The following is a 23,170-nucleotide window of genomic DNA, read 5'->3' as shown; positions in this document are numbered from 1 at the left end:
TGAAATCATAGGGCATTTTATTCTTTTAAAAAAGAAAGGTATGTGTCAATGAAGCTGTGCATAAGTTGGCCAGCACAGAATATCAGTAGGCCAATGTTGACATGACAGTGTCAAAGGAACCTTTGGATATAAGAACATTGCATTCTATAGAATGGAACATTTAAAATCTGGAGACTTAGGAGATTTTTCAGTAGATAAAGTGGTTTCTGAGCAATCACAGGAACCTCAGTTCAGATCCCTAGCACCCACACAAGAAATCAGGCATAGCAGCACTTGTCAGCAACCCTAGCTAGCACTGTGGAGGAGGCAAGGGAAGAGAGACCAACCCTGGGGGCTATGCACAGGTCAATCAGACTAACACAAATGGCAAAATCCAGGTTCAGTGAGAAATAATGTCTCAAAAACAAAAACAAAAAACAAAAAAGGTGGAGAGCATTGGGTGGTGTTGGTACACTCCTTTAATCCAAGCATTTGGGAGGCAGAAGCAGACAGATTTCTGTGAGTTTGAGGCCAGCCTGGTCTAGAGAGTGAGTTCCAGCACAGCCAGAACTGTTATACAGAGAAACCCTGTCTTAGAAAACCAAACAAAACATGAAAGGTAGACAGCAACAGAGGAAAGCAGCTGGTGTTAACTACTGACCTCTGTGCACTGACACACAGTCACACACACTACACATACACCACACACAGAGAATATTGTATTACATAGAGTGATGGAATATGTACTTACTATAGAAAAGAGTTGGTTTCAAATCCATAGCACCCCCAGATAGACAGACAGATGAACACTCCCCGCTTGCATCAGAGACTGAACAATTTACAGCAGCATGACTGCTATGAACTTTGTATTATGATAGAAAGTTCATGGCCTATGGGGTTTGCTTTTCACACTTGGTCAGTGGAGCACCAGCTCAGCCCCAGGGCTTTGAGTGAAGTTGTGGACAAAGCCCTGGGAGTTGCTGCTGTGCTTTGAGGCACTCATCTGCCCAAAGAGAAAAAAACAAAATCGTAGTCCTTTGCAGTATCTTCCATTTATACAGACAAGTGTGTAAAGGGGTAAGTAGTCACAGGTCCTTCCTTCCTGGAGGGATCATGCAATGTTAAGGTGCAGAAGACGCCTATGCCTATGGAATGCCCAGAGTGGGCAAGATAAAATGGCAGCAGAGTGGAGTTCTGGTTGTACACACAGCTACTACCCACACATAGCTACTTACACTAAAACTAAATAAAATGAAAATGTCAACTCCTGTTAGGCATGATAGCATATGCCTTTGAACCCAGAATTTGGAAGGCAGAGGCAGTAAGATTGCTGCAAGTTAGAAACCAGCCTAAATGATAGGCCGGGCCTTGGTGGTGCACGCCTTTAATCTCAGCACTCGGGAGGCAGAGGCAGGCAGATCTCTGTGAGTTCGAGCCCAGCCTGGTCTCCAGAGCAAGTGCCAGGATAGACTCCAAAGCTACACAGAGAAACCCTGTCTTGAAAAACCAAAAAAATAAAAATAAAAAAATAAATAAATAAAAATAATAATAATAAAAAAGAAACCAGCCTAAATGACACAGCAAATTCTAATCCTGCCCCAGCCAGGGCTAGAGTGGGAGAGACTCTGCCTCAAAGCCTGAGTTCCCTGCAGCGGTTCCTTCATTTGGCAGTCATATTACAAGTGGTCAGTGGCCACTCATGGCTAGTAGCTACTGATATAAAACATATGTGCTACCAATTGTGGTGGTATACTCCTTTAGTTCCAGCACTTGGAGGGCAGAAGCAAGCAGATCCCTGTGAGTTCAAGGCCAGCTGGTCTACATAGTAAAAACCTGCCTCCAAGAAGTTTCACTGAATAGCTTTTGTATAGACTATAGTATCTTGTTTAAGATGCTGCTTATGGGTACTTTTCACGTCACATTTCATTAATTTTTCCCTGTTCTAAGAGAAATAGGGACCAGAGAAAAGAAGAGATAAAATTCTCTGTTCCTACCCTTAACAGTGAACATCTTCAATAAATATTTTCACGAGCACAGCATCTTGGTGCTGGAAGCTGGAAGAGGCACTATAGAATATATAGATTAATACTTAATTTTAGATGAAAACTTGAGGCCTAATTGTCTTGGCCACATAGTGAGTTGTGGGCCAGCATTAGCTACATAGCAAGAGCCTTTTAAACAAAATATGAGATGATGCATTTGCTAAAAGCAGAAAATATATAAGTTGAAAGCAACCATCTAAAATTAATATCCACCATAAATGTTGAACTCAACATTTGGATATTAGTTGATAAAGAATGACATTTGTGAGGCTAGGGAGATGGCTTAGTGGTTAAGAGCACTGGCAGTTCTTCCATAGGCTCTGGGTTCAATTCCCAGCATCCACATGTCAGCTCACACCTGTCTGTAACTCCAGTTCCAGGGGGATCCAGCACCCACATATGGACATACTTGCAGGTAAAAAACATAAATGCACAAGAAATTTAGAAAATAAAATAAAATAAATGATGTTTGTTATCTGGGTCAGTTGGAGGTAGTGACTTCATCCCCCGTAAAATTCTGCTAAAGATCCTGTAAAGCATCTCCCCTGCCTCCTCCTGTGAGTCTTCTGTGCTGTTTAATAAAGACAGAGCAAAGCCCTCTGGGAGGGACAGACAGACACAGGGACAGAAGACACAGAGAGCATGAAGTAGAGAATTCAAATATGGACTCACTCTTGTTTAAGTGACTCCAAAGGGAAATGCTTTTATTTCTATTGTTAATGCAATACTGATGTATTATTGATGAATCTGAGTTAATCACTAATGCATTTAATGCACACAGTCTTCCACCTACTCATACAACAGATATTTACTGGGCTATTTCATGTGTTCCCTAGGATAGTCTCCTTTGTTTAAGAAGTAATCTGCAGGCTCTAGGGAATGGGCAGAGCAGCTTTCCAGATCGTTTATCATGTTCTTAACAATAGTTTAAAAGGGGGGGGGGGGGCTGGAGAAATACTGGCTGTTCTTCCAGAGGTCCTGAGTTCAATTCCCAGCAACCACATGGTGGCTCACAGCTATCTGTAATGGGATCTGATTCCTTCTTCTGGTGTGCATGAAGACAGGTCACTCATACACATAAAATAAATATTTAGAAAGTGAGTAAATAGCTGGGCGTTGGTGGCACATGCCTTTAATCCCAGCACTCAGGAGGCAGAGGTTGGCGGATCTCTGTGAGTTTGAGGCCAGCCTGGTCTCCAGAGCAAGTGCCAGGACAGCCTCCAAAGCTACACAGAGAAACCCTGTCTCGAAAAACCAAAAAAAAAAAAAGTGAGTAAGTAAAAACCTATTTATAAAAAAACAAAAGTAGTGAATACTGCAGAAGTAAGATTAGACTATTTAGTAAGATGTACAAGATTAAAATAGGCCTGTGTAGTTGGGCGTTGGTGGCGTACGCCTTTAATCCCAGCACTCGGGAGGCAGAGGCAGGTGGATTCTCCATGAGTTCGAGACCAGCCTGGTCTATAAGAGCTAGTTCCAGGACAGCCTCCAAAGCCACAGGGAAACCCTGTCTGGAACGCCCCCCCCCCCCCCCCGCAAAAAACAAACAAAAAATAATGACTAAATTGAATGTGATGGTGCATGCTTTTAATCCCAGAACTCAGGAAGGCAGAGGCAAGAAGATCTTTGTTAGTTGGAGTTTGAGGCCAGCCTGGTCTACATAGTGAATTACAGGGCAGCCAGGGCCATATAGAGAAACCCTGTTTGAAAAACAAAACACCAATCAAACAAACAAATCTTTTGTATGCCAAGGGAGGAGAGGAAGTGATGTCAACAGATGGAAACTATGTGAACATCATTTTCTTTCTTTCTTTCTTTCTTTCTTTCTTTCTTTCTTTCTTTCTTTCTTTCTTTTTTTGAGACAGAGTTTCCTATGGCTTTGGAGGCTGTCCTGGAACTAGCTCTTGTACACTAGGCTGGTCTCAAACTCACAGAGATCCGCCTGCCTCTACCTCCCGAGTGCTGGGATTAAAGGTGTGCGCCACCACCGCCTGGCAGGAACATTATTTTCATCAGCTTCCACACACTCAGTGTTAAGAGCTTACCGAGCACTCTGGGAGATCCTTCTCGGCTTACCTGTGCAGCTGTGCTCTGTCCACTTTGGCTGTGTTTCATTCTCAGCTCTGAGTACAGATACCAGATGTAATTGACGGTGTAGAGGAGTGAGGCAATGTACAGTATCTAGGTGAGAGTCCAAACACCCATCATAAATGACCCATTCCTACACTTTCAGAAGAGATCTCACCTGAACCAGTTGGCTTCATTTTACCCTTTGAACTGTTCAGAACCACAAATAGCCACCTCCTCTCACCTAACTTTTCCACTTTAGTGAATATTTTTCTATTGTATTTTTTATTTTGTTATCATTATTATTGTGTGTATTGCCACAGCACATGTGGTCAGAAGACAGCTGTGGAGTGGGTTCTTTCCCTGCACTTTTCCTTGGGTTCTAGGGATGCAACTCAGGTCACCAAGTTTATATGGAAAGTGTTTCATCATCTGAGTCATCTCATGGACTCTGTGTTGTATTTGCAATTAAAAAGGTAGTTAGAGCCCGGTGATGGGGGCACAAGCCTAAAATCCTAGCACTCAGGAGGCAGAAACAAGAGGATCTACTGAACAAGTTCCAGGACAGCCTCCAAAGCTACAAAGAGAAACCCTGTCTTGAAAAACAAAAACAAAAAGATAGGATTTCAATTTCCAATAATGGTTGATACATTATTCCATTTTTCATTACTATAAAAAAATATTGGAGGGTACTTTTGAGGAAGAGAGTTTCCTCTCACAGCTCTGGAGGTGCAAGGTTCAGGAATCTCATCTTGTGATACTGTCTTGATGTTAGAATCCTTGGGAGAGGGTGTCAATTACCTCAGCACAAGATGAAGAGCATGTATGTTTATCTATACCTATGTGTTTGTCTTTATAAAGCCACCAGGACTAATTTGTGTGCTTTAATAACCTTATAGTTCTCATCATCCCCTGAAGACCACCCCTCCCCCACTAAACAGCAGAGTAAGTCTCCAACCTTCCAATGCCATTCATAGGAATCATAGAAAAGTTAGTGTCTATGTGTGTGTACACATATATGTCTGTAAGATTTAGGTAATTAAAGCACTACATAAATTTGATGTGGACAAAAAGTGTTCAAGTCACAGAAATATCCCATACTATTTGAACTAAACCTTTCATCCAAAACTTGTACTAGCCGGGTGGTGGTGGCTCACGCCTTTAATCCCAGCACTCGGGAGGCAGAGGCAGGCCGATCTCTGTGAGTTTGAGGCCAGCCTGGTCTCCAGATCGAGTGCCAGGATAGGCTCCAAAGCTACTCAGAGAAAACTTGTCTCAAAAAACCAAAACAAACAAACAAACAAACAAACAAACAAACAAACAAAAACCAACTGGGACTATACAGGCAAGATACTTTTAAAAACAAAAAAAAGAACCTTGGGTATCCCATGCAGGACTTGAATGCTATGTAGCCAAGAATGGTCCTTTATTTGGTTTTCTTGAGACAGTGCATCTCTATGTAATCCTGGCTGTTCTAGGGTTCACTGTATAGACCAGGTAGGTCTCTTGACTTCACACAAATCCTCTTGCTTCTACCTCTCATGTGCTAGGAGTAAAGTTGTGTGCCACTACAGCTTCACAAATGGTCTTAAACTCGTGGTTCTCCTGCCTCACCTCTCAAGTTTATGGAGTGTTGTGATTCAACCAAGGGCTTCATTAAGCAAATGCTCTACCAGTTGATGCAGCCTCAGCACTGATGTTTAAAAGCTCTTTCAGAGAATCAGGTGCTGGAGAGATGGCTCAGCAGGGAAAGGCATTTACTGCCAACCTTGGTATTGGAGCTGAATTTGATCCCCAGGAAGGACCCATAGAGCAGAGAGAATGGGTTCTTGAAAGTTGTCCTCTGACCTACACACACACACACACACACACACACACACACACACACACACACACAAGCCCATGTAGCTAAAATAAGCAAATAAATATAATGATATTTAGAAAATAAAGAAAAGGACTTATGGGAACTAAAGAGATGGCTTAGAAGTTAAAAGCACTTGTTGCTTTTTTTTTTTTTTTTCCTTCGGGACAGGGTTTCTCTGTGTAGCTTTGGAGCCTATCCTGGCACTCACTCGATCTAGAGTCCAGGCTGGCCTCGAACTCACAGAGATCAGCCTGCCTCTGCCTCCTGAGTGCTGGGATTAAAGGCATGAGCAACCAACACCCGGCTGCACTTGTTGCTTTTGCAGAGGGCTTTGATTCAGTTCCCAGCACCTGCAGCAGGCTACTCACAACTGCCTATAACTCTAGCTCTATGAGATCTGATACCCTCTCTCCTGAACTTCATAAGCACCCTCAAGCATGTGCACACACACATACATAGATAAAAGTAAAATGAATCATTTTACTTAAAAAATGATTCTTAAAAAAAGAACCAAAGAGATAACTTGTAAACAGAAGTTTCTCTCCCACCTGCTTACTCCCAAATACTATGCTGCTGCTTCCCAAATAACTGACTGGGAGGCTTAATATTACTTATAACTGTTTGGCTGATAGCTCAGGCTTGTTACTAGCTAACTCTTACAATCTAAGTTAACCAATATTCCTTATTTACACTCTGCCATGTGGTGGTAGCTTTATCAGCATGGTATGGCCATCTCCTGCTACCTCTTCAACCCCTGACTCCACCCTTCTCCTTCCCATCATCCTTAGTTTGGTCACCCTGCCTATACTTCCTGCCGGGCAACTGCTCAATCAGCATTTCATTAAAACCAATTTGAGTGACAGAACTTTATAGTGTACAGAGGATTATTCCATGGCACTAACTCATAGATGAAAAAGAAACCACATGACACCACATAAGGCATGAATTCCTGATCCTGCACAGCTAAGCTAAGAGATTTACTCTTCAACCTCATATAAGCAAAAGCTGGAGCTGGGCAGACAGCTCATTGGATGAAACACTTACCATACATACCAAGGAGGGAAGTCCAAATCCCCAACAGCCACTGACAAAAGTCCGTCACACCTTTAATCCTAGCACTCAGGAGGCAGAAACAGGCAGATCTCTGTGTTCAAGGACAGCTTGGTCTACACACCAAGTACTAGGACAGCCAGGGATAGACAGAGAAACCCTGTCTCCAAAAGCTAAAAAACAAACAAACAAACAAACACCCCCCCCAAAAAAAAACACATTATAAGAAGGATAATTCTAGCACTCACTATATTGTTGGTTTGTAATGTGTACAGATGTATAGTAATATGTTTAAGAACAAGGTCATCCCAGGCTGTGACAGAATTAATATGCCTTGCTAGTGAGATCACTGCACACACCTAGAGATTAATAGAGGAAAAATCCTTTAACAATAGCACATGACTACTGTTGGGCTGGAACCTCCAGCTAATTGCTGCTTGATCTGGAAAGCACCATTCCTGTCTCTCCTCTCTACTCTCTCCCCATCTCCCTCTCTTTCCCCCTCTTCAAACCCACCCTCTCAGAGAATCTCTAAAAAAGAAAAGGCTCCAAAAAGCCCAGTTCCACATTCTTGGTTGCTAGGGCAGCTCCTCCCCATGAAGTTGCCAGCAGCCCAAGTCCCTGATCAAGCATTCCAGCTTTTGACTATACCTGGGCACAAACCCAGTTTGTGGGGCACATCATCCCTCACCTACAGGCTATAAAATCTCCCTGCTTTAGTTCAGGCATATGACTTCTCCAGCCTCCATCTCTGGGGCTGGAGAATTCATCTGGGTGTTGCTTTGCTCAAATAAACCTGTTCTTTTAGTTTTCAATTCAGCTTGATCTAGCTTACTGTGTTGATGGAGAAACCGATTACGGGGCATGGACAAACTATTAACTATAGTTTGGGATAATACACAAGAAGAAACAGCTTTAGACAGAGAACTGTACCATCCTAAGCAAGCCCGAGGCTTATAATTACACACACACACACACACCGTTATCCTTAAATCTCTTTCAGGTCCTTGCCTCAGGTTACACTGAACAATTTTTTAAAAAGACAGTGGATTTCAAGTCTGGCCACTTAGGCAGATGTGAGACTTACACAGCAAAGATACTGCCATAATTACTTAAGTAAACCAAGCAGTGTTCTTTTCAAATAGTTATTACCCAGGGTCATCTTGACTACCTACTGGAATTATGCATCTCCTGTTAAAGACTTAATGACATGATAACCTTGCACTGACTCCTTGAGCTGCCTATTGGGAGACATGTCCTTTGATATAAGCAGGGTCCTAATGGCTGGCTGTAAATCAGGGTTATCTCCTTTTGTTATGGAACAGTACCTAATCAGAGGCCAGAGGTCAATCTTGGTAAACAAACATTAGCAGAAACTTTCTCAAGTTCAGTGAGAGAACCTATCTCAAAAGAATGTGGTGGAGAGGTTGGACAGATGGCTCAGTGGTTAAGAGCACTGGCGGCTCCTCGAGAGGGCCAGGGGTTCAATTACAGGCGGCTCACAACTGTCTGTAATTCAGCTCCAGTTCTTACACCTTCACACAGCTACACATTCCGTCAAAGTACCAATGCACATAAAATTTGTTAGTTTTATGCCTGTATCCCAGCACTTAAGAAGTTGAGGCAAGAGGATTGCTATGAGTGCAAAAAACTCATGTACCTGGGATACATACTGAGTTTCATTCCAACCTGTGTTAGGTGAGAAAATATCTATTTAATGAACACTAGGCAATTTCACTTAATGCCAGGAGAGGGAGCCATGATATCATGAAACAGATTCCCGACTGGACTTGGGCACAACCCCTTCCTTCAGGTTCTCATGAAAGGAGAGGATACTGATGGGGTTGGAGGAAGAAAATTAATTGATTAATTTTTAAAAATTAAAAACTTGGCTGGGCAGTGGTAGCACACCTTTTAATCTCAGCACTTGGGAGACAGAAGCAGGTGGATCTTGCAGTTTGAGGCCAGCGTGGTCTACATAGGGAGTTCCAGGACAGCCAGGAGAAACCCTGATTTGGAAGAAAAAAAAAAAAAAAAACTTAAAAAAAAATCTGTGAAAAGCCTGAAAGATAATCTTTTCCTCTTTTTTTTTTTTGTTTGTTTGTTTTGGTTTTGGATTCTCAAGAAAGGGATTCTCTGTGTAGCCCTGATTGTCCTGAAACTCAATCGGTAGATTAGGCTGGCCTTGAACTCAAAGATTCACCTGCCTCTGCCTCCTTAAGTGCTGAGATTAAAGGCATGTGACACCAATCTCACCCCAAACCCTGGCAATGCTCACATTTCAGCATTTAAGAGAATTACATACAAATCTACTTTGTAGACAAGTCTACTCTACTTTGTCTTCTTTTTTTTTTTTTTTTTTTTTTGGTTTTTCGAGACAGGGTTTCTCTGTGGCTTTGGAGGCTGTCCTGGAACTAGCTCTTGTAGACCAGGCTGCTCTCGAACTCACAGAGATTCACCTGCCTCTGCCTCCCAAGTGCTGGGATTAAAGGCGTGCACCACCAACGCCCGGCTATTTTGTCTTCTTTTAAGAGACTCAGAAATCATCAAACCCATCATCTCTTGTGAATCAGGCAAGTGACCATTTAGTTACCATCACTTCAGGAAGGAAGGCAGGAGAGCCTCATGCACAAAAACTGCATTTGGACATTCAGGCCTTCAAGTTAGAGCATAGGCTAACATGTCTTTATGAGCTGTCACTTGGGCTCTGGGAACTAACCCTGGGTTCCCCAAAAGAGCAGCCACTGCTCCCAACCACTGAGCCTACCCAGTAAAGCTTTGTTGTTGTTGTTTTCCAGTAAAGCTTTTTAAACTGCTTTTTAAAAGGCTCATTAAGCGGCAAAAGCTACTTCTCATTTACTATTAAATTAATAACCTAGACTAAGGTGATGAGGGATGAGCTATGACCCACATCTTCCCTAACACCCAATACAGTTTGTCCAAACAGAAAATTCCCAAATCTTGATTTTCTTTATCTTTTGTTGGTTTTGTTTTTGAGGCAGGGTCTCCTGTCACCTAGGCTAGCCTTGAGCTCACTATGTGGGTGAACATGACCCTGAACTCCTCTTCCTGCCTCTACCTTCAAACTGCTGGCTACAGACAAAAACAACCAAACTCAGCTCATAATCCTGGTATTCAATCAGGCACATGCCTGTAAGCCTAGCACTTTTTGAAATAGGAGGATCGCCACACATTTGAGGCTAGCCTGGGTCTTACAGTAAGCTCCATATCAGTGAGGCTATGAGACCCTGTCAAACAAATCTTGGTATTCTTGCTAGCTTATTTACAAGATGAATGCACCTAAAATTCTTAGTAAAAATAGAGGTTAAAGTTATTTACAGAGAATAGTCTCCAATTAAGTATAAATTTACTCTCAATTTTTGCCAGTTATTTCAATAATCTGAATATCATGTTTTCAATGTTGAGTGCACAAGATCCTTGTACTCACAGACAATCACTGAAGAAACCAGGAATGTTAAATACACAGAATTGTCTCCTTGATGAAGGTGATGTATACCTGATGTCCACCCTGAAGGCTGGGTGTGGATGTAGCTAATAGCCGGTGACCCCTGCTGATTATAGGGCCAGGTCACATCTGAACCCCCAGACGATTATGCTTATCCCAAACTCTTCTTAAACATTTGTCCTGAGCATTCTCTCTCAGTCAATGAAGCCAATCTTTATGGGAGATGTTACTAGTACTTTACAACAACCTAGTTAACTTCTATGTTATCTGTAGGGCCAGGCCCCTCCTAACTACCAGTCTTTCTCCCTAGACTCTTATCCTGAGCATTGCTTCTGGGGTAGTTTGAATGTAGCTGACCTTCATAATCTCATAGGGAGTATCACTATCAGGAGGTGTGGCTTTGTTGGAGTAGATATGGCCTTCTTAGAGGAGGTGTGTCACTGTGGGGGTGGGCTTTGGGTTTCCTAATGCTCAGGATACTGCCCAGTGTCTCAGTTGACTTCCTGTTGCTTGCAAGACATAGGACTCTCAACTACCAGCACCATGTCTGCCCGCACACTGCAATGCTCCCCTTGATGATGATAATGGACTGAACCTATGAAACTATGAGGAAGCCACCCAAATTAAATGTTTTCCTTTATAAGAGTTGCTGTGATCAAAAGTGGGGGAGGGAGTGGCCTGGAGAAATGGCTCAGCAGTTAAAAGCACTGACTGCTAATTCAGAAGACCTGGGCTCGATTCCCAGTACCCACATGGCAGCTCACAAGTATCTGTAATTCCAGGATCCAACACCCTCACACAGACACACATGCAGGCAAAACATGATCAAAATAAAATAAAAGAGTTGCCATGGTCATGGTATCTCTTCACAGCAATAAAAACACTAAGTTTCAGGCTGGAGAGATGGCTCAGAGGTTAAGAGCACTCTTTGTTCTTCCAAAGGTCCTGAGTTCAATTCCCAGCAACCCCATCCATAATGAGATCTGACACCCTCTTCTGGCATGTAGGCAGAATGTATACATGATAAATAAATAAATTAAAAAAAACACTAAGTTTCTGAGTCAGAGAACCTATCTTTTAAGAAAGAGGTCATGTGCACTTTTAAAGAATTTCAATGTAAATATATCTTAAGCTTTGTTGAACACACAGGATTGAGTTAATTATCATTAGAAAACTCTTTTCTAACATGGTACCATGCTTAAATATGGCTAAAACAAACTGCCTAAGATCTGACTCTAGAAGTTTGAACCAGCACCAGCTACTGAGGCATGTTGAACCAGATTACCTTCTTGCCTGTCAAGGAGCAGAATTCTGCTGGCCCTGCTATTTGCCCTACAAAATGTAGGGCAGTATTTGCCCGGTAAAATGTAGGGCTTAGAGTTAGGAGCGGTAAGCCCAAGGGGTCAGACAGACACTGAGAACATACTAACAAGATCATAAATCTAAGAAGATGCTTCAAATAAAACAGGCTCTCTATTGACAGATGAAGAAAGCAAGAGACCACTAAGTATGTGAAGCAAACAACAAACCTGCCAGTGAATCTTTTTTGCAAGTACTCTTCAACATTGGTCTAACTTGTCTTCACTGTTGCACCAAGAATCTATCATTTATAAGTGAGAAAACTATGATCCAGAGATTTTAGATTGATTAGAAAGTATGTGGCTGCCGGGCGGTGGTGGCACGCCTGTGCCACAGTACTGTGTAGCTGGAGACAAGCTGCTGGCCATTCGTCTGTAACAGATTCAGTGAAAGACCCTGCTCAGAGGAAGAAGGTGGAGATTGGTAGAGCAGGAGCCCTTTTCCCCCCTCATGTCCCTGCACAGGAGCATACTTCCTCCAATATGAGTTCATGTACATACATGCCATACTCATACAAATACATAAAAACCAAGAAAAGCCGGGCGTTGGTGGCACACGCCTTTAATCCCAGCACTCGGGAGGCAGAGGCAGGCGGATCTCTGTGAGTTCTAGGCCAGCCTGGTCTCCAGAGTGAGTGCCAGGATAGGCTCCAAAGCTACACAGAGAACCCTGTCTCGAAAAACCAAAAAAAAAAAAAAAAAAAAAAGAAAGAAAGAAACGGAAAAAAAGAAAGTACGTGGCTATATGTCATTATGAAGACATCTTTAAAAAATTTAATTTCTGTTTTTTTTTGAGAGAGAGGGTTTTTCTGTGTAGCCCTAGCTGTCCTGGAACTCACTTTCTAGACCAGGCTAGCCCGAACTCAGCGATCCACCTGCCTTTGCCTCCCCAGGCTATGTGGCTGAAGACTCTAAACCTTAACTCTAAAACATCATGTCATTTGCAACCCAAACTGACACCACTACAATATGTGACCAGCATGCTCTTTCAGGAAATAGAAACTGGACATTGCTGAGCAGTGGTGGTGCACGCCTTTAGTCCCAGCACTAGGGAGGCAGTGGAAGGTAGATCTCGGTGAGTTCGAGACCAGCCTGGTCTACAAGAGCTAGTTCCAGAACAGCCTCCAAAGCCACAGAGAAACCCTGTCTCAGAAAAAAAAAATTATTCCTGATGGCTTGGTTTTCTGAGCCACTTTACTTCCTAGTAAGACCCAGAATGGCATGAGTAAATGTTGACTTCCTGTATTCCAGCTCTGTGAAGTGGCCTCAGGTACTCCAGCTTGGCCAAGCCTGTTCCCTCACAGCTCTGGGCTCCATGAAAGCCTTCCATTACCTGAATCAGGTTCAGAAACAGTGGTCATATGATCAAGCTATGCAAACAGAAGGTGAACAAGTCTAATTTTTACCCCTTGTTCAACCAGGTAGAAACAGAAAATCAATGGAAAAACTGATGCTTCTTGGAGTTTCAGCAGCCTCACCCAAGAACAACATTCACTGGCTGATAATTAAGCTGGTCTAAGAACACACAGAAAAACATCCGAAATAATAATGGGTTTCTGATAGGGCTAAGTTTACTATTTATTTCCTTAGAATTTATTTTTGTTTTATGTGTATGTGTGTTTTGCCTTCACTCTGTGTGTATCACATTTGCATTTGATCCCTGGGAAGCCAGAAGAGAGTGCTGAATCCCCTGGAGCAGGAGTTACAGGTTGGAAGCCACAGTATGTATTCAGAATGGAACCTGATCCTCTGAAGAACAAATGCTCCCACCCACTGAGCTATCTCCCCAGTACTAAGAATCACTATCTTTTAGGTTATAGTTTTACCAAGTTTCTTTTTTCTCAAATGATATTTATTTCATAAATGGTAACTTTTTTCATTTTGGTTTTTCAAGACAGGGTTTCTCTGTGTAGCTTTGGTTGTCCTGGAACTCATTCTGTAGACTGAGCTGGCCTCGAACTCACAGAGATCTGCCTGCCTCTGCCTCCCCAGTGCTGGAATTAAAGGCATGTGCCACTGCTCAGCTTTTTAAAATGTTCTTAATTCACCCAAACCAAGAAGTAGAGGACATTTTATCAAGTCCTAGGGATTTAATTTTATTCTTCTGCAAAATTATGAAGTCTGGAAACCACTGAGCTTCTTGGCATATCACATAGTGAAGGGACCAGCTTCCCTTTTGGCAGCCATAGCGGCCGAACACATGCTTCTATGACCTTGTCCTAGTCACTAGAAAGTCAGATGCCTGTCTCGTGACAAGGAACCAATCAGAAGTTAGCTGATGGTGCTATGCTTTATGACTCTGGGTGTGCTTTACGGATAAGGGCACAGCAATGATGTAGAGAGCATAGCAACCACCCTGGGAGGGCCTATGGGCCATAACAACCAGTTGACCAATCAACACAGGGCAAGCCCTCCAAGCCTGGAGGCACACCAATCGTGAGCCTGTATGTACCCCTAGACACTCCCCTTACGCTGTCCTATAAGATCTCTCGGGAGCCCCTAGGAGCCATCTTTTGCTAGCCATCAGCCTTAGCGGGTGGGTGAAAGACCCGAGCTAACATGGGGTTAGCTCATTAAATTACAATAAAGCCTCTTGCAGTTTGCAGCAAGCTCTCGAATCCGCCTGGTGATTGGGGTGACCGAGAACGTGGCCTGGGACCCCGGATACTTGAGTTTTCGGGGGTCTAACAATAGCTTTCCTGGAAAAGCAGCAGTTTCAAGCAAGTGGAAATTGAGTGTAGATTTGGCAGGCAGATCCCTGTGAGTTCAAGGTCAGCCTGGTCTACACTGCAAGTTCCAGGACAGCCAGGGCTACACATAGAACCCCTATTTTGAAAAAAAGAAAAAAAAAAAAAGACAAGCAAACAAATGGCCCCCAAAGGCCTGTAGGGAGTGGCCTATTAAAAGATGTGGCCTTGTTAAAGTAGGTGTGGCCTTGTTGGAGGAAGTGTATCACTGGGAGTGGATTTTGAGGTTTCAAATGCTAAATCATATATGGGCGGTGCTGGTGAATTACTTTAATCCCAGCACTCAGTAAGCAGAGGCAGGTGGATATCTGAGTTCCAGGGAGGCCTAGTCTACAGAGGGAGTTACAGTGAAGGGACCAGCTCCCCATTTCCGCAGCCATTACAGCTGAACACGTGCTTGTCTGACCTTGTCCTAGTTACTAAGGTCAGATGCCTGCCTTGTGGCAAGGAACCAATCAGAAGTTAGCTAGTGGTGCTATGCTTTACAACTCTGGGTGTGCTTTACGGACAAGTGCACAGCAATGACATGCAGAGCATAGCAACCACCCTGGGTCCTATGGGCCTATGGGCCATAACAACCAATTAGCCAAGCCTGGAGGCACACCAATTCTGAGCCTGTGCATACCCCTAGACACTCCCCTTACGCTGCCCTACAAGATCGCTCAGCAGCCAGTTCAAGCTGTCTTTGCTAGCCATCCGCCATGGCGGGTGGGTGAAAGACCGAGCCAACATGGGGTTAGCTTGTTAAAAAAAAAACAATAAAACCTCATGCAGTTTGCAGCAAGTGTTCGAATCTGCCTGGTGATTGGGGTGACCTTGGTCCTGGGCTGGGACCCCGGATACCTGAGTTTTCTGGGGGTCTAACAACAGGATGGCCAAGGCAACACAGAGAAATCATTTTGAAAAAAACTAAAACAAAAAAATGCTCAATGCTCAAGCCAAATCTGCTGCCTTCGGTGGATCTGGATTTGGAACTCTCAGCTCCTTCTCCAACACCATGTCTGCCTGCATGTTGCCATGTCCGGCCATGCTGATAATGAACTAAACCTCTGTACTGTAAGCTGAACCCAATTAAATGCTTTCTTTCATAGGAATTGTCGTGATCATAGTATCTCTTCACAACAATAGAACACTAAGAAAATGGGCAGCGATGGAAGGAGGAAGGAAAGGAAGAAAGCCAGATGAGTGTCAACATTATAATTTCCTGCCATTATGAGAACAACCTGTCCTGGAGCACACATTTCTGCTGCCACCATGTTCTTGTAAGAAAACCATCAAGGTAGGTAAGACCCAACTTCTGAAGTTGTCCTCTGACTTCCACATATGCACCATAGCATGTGCACATGCTTACAAGAGCACACAGACACAGTCACACAGGAACACACACACACATACACACACACACACACACACACACACAGTCACACAGACAGACAGACACACACACAGACACAGTCACACAGAAACACACACAGTCACACACACAGACACAGTCACACAGAAACACACACAGTCACACAGTCACACACACACACAGTCACACAGAAACACACACAGTCACACACACAGACACAGTCACACAGAAACACACAGTCACACAGTCACACACACACACAGTCACACAGAAACACACACAGTCACACAGTCACACACACACACACAGACACAGTCACACAGAAACACACACAGTCACACACACAGACACAGTCACACAGAAACACACACAGTCACACAGAAACACACACAGTCACACAGAAACACACACAGTCACACACACACACACACACACAGTCACACACACAGAAACACACGGTCACACACACACACACAGTCACACAGTCACACAGAAACACACACAGTCACACAGTCACACACACACAGTCACACAGACAGACAGACAGACACACACACACACTCACACACACAGACACAGTCACACAGAAACACACACAGTCACACACACAGACACAGTCACACAGAAACACACACAGTCACACACACACACACACACACAGTCACACAGTCACACAGAAACACACACAGTCACACACACAGAAACACACGGTCACACACACACACAGTCACACAGTCACACAGAAACACACACAGTCACACAGTCACACACACACACAGACACAGTCACACAGAAACACACACAGTCACACAGAAACACACACAGTCACACACACAGAAACACACGGTCACACACACACACAGTCACACAGAAACACACACAGTCACACAGTCACACACACACAGACACAGTCACACAGAAACACACACAGTCACACAGAAACACACACAGTCACACACACACACACACACACACACAGTCACACACACAGAAACACACGGTCACACACACACACACAGTCACACAGTCACACAGAAACACACACAGTCACACAGTCACACACACACACACACAGTCACACAGACAGACACACATACACACACACAGACACAGTCACACAGAAACACACACAGTCACACACACAGACACAGTCACACAGAAACACACAGTCACACAGTCACACACACACAGTCACACAGACAGACAGACACACACACACACTCACACACACAGACACAGTCACACAGAAACACACACAGTCACACACACAGACACAGTCACACAGAAACACACACAGTCACACACACAGACACAGTCACACAGAAACACACACAGTCACACAGAAACACACACAGTCACACACACACACACACACACACAGTCACACACACAGAAACACACGGTCACACACACACACACACAGTCACACAGTCACACAGAAACACACACAGTCACACAGAAACACACACAGTCACACACACAGACACAGTCACACAGAAACACACACAGTCACACACACACACACACACACAGTCACACAGTCACACAGAAACACACACAGTCACACACACAGAAACACACGGTCACACACACACACAGTCACACAGTCACACAGAAACACACACAGTCACACACACAGAAACACACGGTCACACACACACACAGTCACACAGTCACACAGAAACACACACAGTCACACAGTCACACACACACACAGACACAGTCACACAGAAACACACACAGTCACACACACACACAGTCACACAGAAACACACAGTCACACACACAGACACAGTCACACAGAAACACACACAGTCACACACACAGACACAGTCACACAGAAACACACACAGTCACACAGTCACACACACACACACACACACACAGACACACAGTCACACAGACAGACACACATACACACACACAGACACAGTCACACAGAAACACACACAGTCACACACACAGACACAGTCACACAGAAACACACACAGTCACACAGTCACACAGTCACACACACACAGACAGACACACACACACACACACACACTCACACACACAGACACAGTCACACAGAAACACACACAGTCACACACACGGACACAGTCACACAGAAACACACACAGTCACACACACACACACACACACAGTCACACAGTCACACACACACAGACACAGTCACACAGAAACACACACAGTCACACACACACACACAGTCACACAGAAACACACACAGTCACACACACACAGTCACACACACACACACACACACGCGCGCGCGCGCGCGCACAAGATGCATTTAGTGTGTGCACATGTGTATGTGGGTGCCAGAAGTCAATGTCTGTTCTCTGTTATTTCCTGAGGTAAAATCTCTTGCTGGGTCCTGAGGTTCACCAATTAGTTTAGGCTGACTGACTAGCAAGTTCCAGAGATCCATCTGTCTTTATACCCCATCAACAATGGATTAACTTTTATATAGGTACTGGGGACCAATTTCAGGTCCTCATACTTGAGTGGCAGACACTTTGCCAACTGAACCATTCTCCCAGTCCCTTCAATGAAGATTTTTGGGGTTTTTATTTTTTTTAATTTCAAAGACTATAATAGTTCTTCATCTGAAAAAATATGGCCTTGACTCTACTTAACTAGTGAGACTATTGGCAGGGCTGAGCAAAGTATGTCTCTAAAATAGTTGAAAACTTCTGTGATCTGTGACATGTAAATACACAGATTTTAAAATACCAGTCACGAGGGGCTGGAGAGATGGCTCAGAGGTTAAGAGCACTGGCTGCTTTTCCAGAGGTCCTGAGCTCAATTCCCAGCAACCACATGATGGCTCACAACCATCGGTAATGAGATCTGGTGCCCTCTTCTGGCGTGCAGGCATACGTACAGGCAGAATGCCATATACATAATAAATAAAGTCTTAAAAAAAAAAAAAAAAAAAAAAAAAAACAGTCACAAGCCGGGCATTGGTGGCAGAGGGAGGCAGAGGCTGGCCTGGTCTCCAGAGAACTGCCAGGATAGGCTTTAAAGCTACACAGAAAAACCCTGTCTCAAAAAAACAAAAAAACAAAAACAAAAAAACAGTCACGAGTCACAGGCTGTGTATCCCATATCTAGTCTGAACTAGTTGGGAATGTTTAAGACTTGAGATATCTGCTGGGCAGTGGTGGTGCACGCCTTTAATCCCAGCATTTGGGAGACAGAGGGAGGCCGATCTCTGTGAAAAAAACAAAAGATTTGGCATATTTTAAGATTGGGAATATGCATATATATGCACACACATGTACATTTGTGCTTATATATTCACACAAACAGATACATATGGCTGTGCACACACAAATACACACACACACACACACACACACACACACACACACACACACACGATATGTTGGAGATCCTCCAAGTCTAAACAAGATGTTTACTTATATTGCATATATGAAATATTAGAAATACTTTGCAAGGGTAATTAAAAAAAACTGTGGCTATCTGCATTTTGACTATGACCTGCCACAAGAGGTCCACTGTACATTTTCTTACAAAATTTCATATTCTTGATAATATCCCTTTCTGATTATATCATCTTAACTTGTGTTACTTTCCTAGTAAAAGAGAAGACATTTCCCCTTAAGTAACAGATTCCAAGCAGTGTCCATCTTAATCTCCTTTTTTTTCACACTGCAACTCTTAGAGATTCAGAAGCAGCAGCCCATATCGATAGTGTTGTACAACTTAACTTGTGATAAACTTCATGGAAGGCATGATGTGAGCCTACACCATCACCAGTGGTATCTTTAAAACCGAATGTTTATTATAGCCACACAGCACAAAACTATGTAGTCATTTCAAAAGTTATAAAAATATTTGAGTATATAGAAATATGGTTAAAATAGGACTAAAAATGATCACAAAACATTAATCTACTATTTTTTACATTTTAAAAATATCCTCAGAAAAAATTTGAAAGATTTGTATTATACACATTTATATGACTATGTGTATGACATTTTTGTTTTATATCTTCCTGAATTTTCAAAAATTCTATTAGCAGTAATGTTTTGTTTTGGGTTTTTTGGACTTATTTTTTAAGACAGGGTTTTTCTGTGTAGTCCAGATGGGTCTAAAACTCTAGATCCTCTTTTGTCCATCTCCTAAGTTGGATGACTATGGTGATATTTTGTTTGTACTCTACAAATAAAGCTTGCCTGAAGATCAGAGGAATGGGCTAGCCATTAGTTAACTATAGAGGTCTGTAGTTCTGTACAGACAGGAAGTGATAAAGCATGGTGGAGTGAGGAACTCAGTCTCTTTTGGGGCTGAGAGTCACAGAGGTAAGAGCTCTAGTGGACCTGGCTGCTCTACTCTGATCTTTCAGCTTTCACCCCCCTAATATCTGACTCCAGGTTTTTAAAAATAATTTATGTTTTTATTTTATTTGCATTGGTGTTTTGCTTGCATGTTTGACTGTGTGGGAGTGTCAGATCTTGGAGTTACAGACAGTTGTTAGCTGCCATGTGTGTGTTAGGAATTGAGTACTCTAGAAGAGCAACCAGTGCCCTTAACCTCTGAGCCATCTCTCCACTCCCTGGGTTGTTATTATTAATATTGAAGACAGGTCATCAGACTTAGTGACAGGTGCCTTTCCCACTGAGCCATCTTACAGGCCTGGCAGTGGCTTTCCTCTTCTCTTTTTCTTCTCTCCTCTCTCTCCTCTCCTCTCTCATCTCCCCACCCCCTCATTTTATTTTTGAAACAAGGTCTTTCTATGCAGTCCTGGCTGTCCTGGAACTCACTCTGTAGACCAGGCTGGCATCTAACTCACCTGTCTCTGCCTCCCAAGTGCTGGGATTAAAGGTGTGCGCCACCACCCCCCAGCCTCAGTAGCTACTTTTAAGATAAAAAGTGATAAAACTATTATATCAAAGTATAACAATGGACAATGGGTCTGTATTTCCACAATGGATCATCTTTGATCTGAATTGTACTTATATCTGAATGTACCTTACTTGCACAGTGTTGGCGGAGTCTAGGAATGCTCACCTCCCCGACTGTCTGTAGGTTATAGCATATGCTGTCCTTGTGGGCTGCTGAAGTTCCATAGAGAAGTCCCTGTATGAGCCAGCAAATTCCCAGGAGCAGGTCAGAAAAGCTCAGATAAAAGAGTGATTTTGTCTGTCAAAAGCCACAAAATCTTAATTCAGTAAGTGATATAGCTAGGAGAAAGAACATACAAATTATCTTTACATTTTATGCTTTGAGTAGAAAAAATTGCTGTCAGTCTGCCAGGGCTTCTGCCATTGTTTGACTATTGATAATGTAAAGGAAGATTTCTGATAGGAAGGTATCTGTGACCACAGCTACTTCAAAGTCCTGGAGTAAGAGGGCTTGTGAACAGCTCAGCACTCTCACCCACAGGGACACTCCTTCCTCAGCTATAGGGTCACAGATAGAATGGACAGGTAAAAGGTTTACAGTGGAGCTATAACATAAATGCTAGGCGTGTTCAGTCACCATATTCTAGAATTAGACAATGATGTCATGAGTCTCATGTTTACAGATATAGTTGAGGACTTAAAAAGTGAGAGAAATGCCAGTATGATATATATGCTACCTTTTGCCTTCTTACTACACTGATGAGGTCTTAATATTTTCTTGGTTTTTGTTTGTTTGTTTGTTTGTTTGGTTGGTTGGTTTTTTGAGACAGAGTTTCTCTGTGTAGCTTTGGGGCCTATCCTGGCAATCACTCTGGAGACCAGGCTGGCCTAGAACTCACAGAGATCCGCCTGCCTCTGCCTCCCGAGTGCTGGGATTAAAGGCGTGTGCCACCAACGCCAGGCTTTTCTTGGTTTTTATGTATTTGTATGAGTATGGCATGTACATGAACTCATATTGGAGGAAGTATGCTCCTGTGCATGGACATGAGAGGGAAAAAGGGCTCCTGCTCTACCAGTCTCCACCTTCTTCCTCTGAGCAGGGTCTTTCACTGAATCTGTGACAGACGAATGGCCAGCAGCTTATCTCCAGCTACACAGTACTGTGGCACAGGTGTGCATGGCCAAGCCCCACCTTTGACCTGAGTGCTAGAATTTGAACTCAGGGCTTCAGTCTTGCACAGCATGCACTCTTACTCGCTGAGCCACTCTCAGTCTGCTTGCTTACTTTTTATTATCTTTGTGCCTCCCTGTTCCCAATTAGTTTTTTACCACTTTATTTTATTATTAGTTAATTTTTGAGACAGGGTCTCACCATGTAAACCAGACTGGCTTCCACTAGCTTCTGTCTCCTGAGTGCAGGGATTAAAGGAGTGCACCACCACACCCAGCTCTTTTCTGATTATTCTACAGAAGAAATATGTTTATGGAGACACACCAAAGAAATTCTAAGAAATATGTAGTGCTCATGGATGTAAGATACTATAAAATGGTGGTTCTTTCTAAGTGGGTCTATAAATTAAATGTATCTTATTCTCTACAGATTTCCCTGTGGAATTTAACAAGCTAACTTGAAGTATGAAAAATGTACTAACCAGAAATGGCAGAACAGGCTGGTGATTGTTGTGCTCAGCAGACAGAGGCAGAGAATCAAGAATTTGAAGCTACCTGGACTATAGCAAAACTACTTGGGATTCATAACAAGACTGTGTCAAAGAAATATTTAGGGTTTAAAGCACCAAGAGAATATAGCTAGACTATAATAAATACTATATTTGTTTAATTCAGAGGGATTGGTCTTCTGAAAAGCTCTGCTACTTGGTGGATAACTTAATCTTGAATGTCTGTAGTTTCCTCAAGTGTGAAATGGGCCAAACTGCATTCTTCATGGTTTTTTAGACAGCAGCTCTCCAGCATACACATTAAACAGCACTGTGGCTAATTCTGAGCCATTCAGCCTAATTACAGCAATAATTGCTCCCTGTTCTTTAAGGTATGTATTGAACTGGCACGTAGACCACTCTTGCCAGCACTTCATGAGTGTGTGTGTGTGGGTTGAGCACACAAGTTGGCGTGTGTGTGTGTGTGTGTGTGTGTGTGTGTGTGTGTGTGTGTATGTATGTGTGTGTTTTATTTTGAGGTGGAATCTCAACCTGCCCAACAGTAAAGTTTTTAACTTGAACATTTCGGTGTGATTATTTTTATGAAGTATTTTTTTAATGAAACTGTAATTGCTAAGGAGGACAGGACAACAAACAAGTGTTTCAAGCAGACAAGTCAAGATCAGAAAGCTTACCTAAGCCAGTCAT

At 43.1% G+C, this 23,170-nt stretch overlaps 1 protein-coding gene across 4 annotated transcripts in view; it reads right to left on the bottom strand.

Annotated features, from left to right (window-relative positions):
• The window catches only part of Tmem116 (transmembrane protein 116), a 44,265-nt gene that overhangs the window by 8,414 nt on the left and 12,681 nt on the right, over positions 1-23,170 (bottom strand). For 2 of the 4 annotated variants that reach the window (XM_035443290.1, XM_027414099.2), the window contains one exon: positions 4,098-4,202. In XM_035443290.1, coding sequence (XP_035299181.1) covers positions 4,098-4,136 — 39 coding nt within the window. In that variant the 5' untranslated portion in view covers positions 4,137-4,202. Of the gene's footprint in view, positions 1-730; positions 983-4,097; positions 4,203-6,996; positions 7,176-20,970; positions 21,105-23,170 lie in introns of those variants that run through there. The other 2 variants (XM_027414096.2, XM_027414098.2) reach the window with 2 other exon arrangements.

This window comes from Cricetulus griseus, chromosome 4, assembly GCF_003668045.3.
Source record: "Cricetulus griseus strain 17A/GY chromosome 4, alternate assembly CriGri-PICRH-1.0, whole genome shotgun sequence".
In the NCBI taxonomy this organism is placed as follows: domain Eukaryota; kingdom Metazoa; phylum Chordata; class Mammalia; order Rodentia; family Cricetidae; genus Cricetulus; species Cricetulus griseus.
Note: the sequence above shows the minus strand (reverse complement) of the source record. Positions and strands in the feature narration are given on the sequence as shown.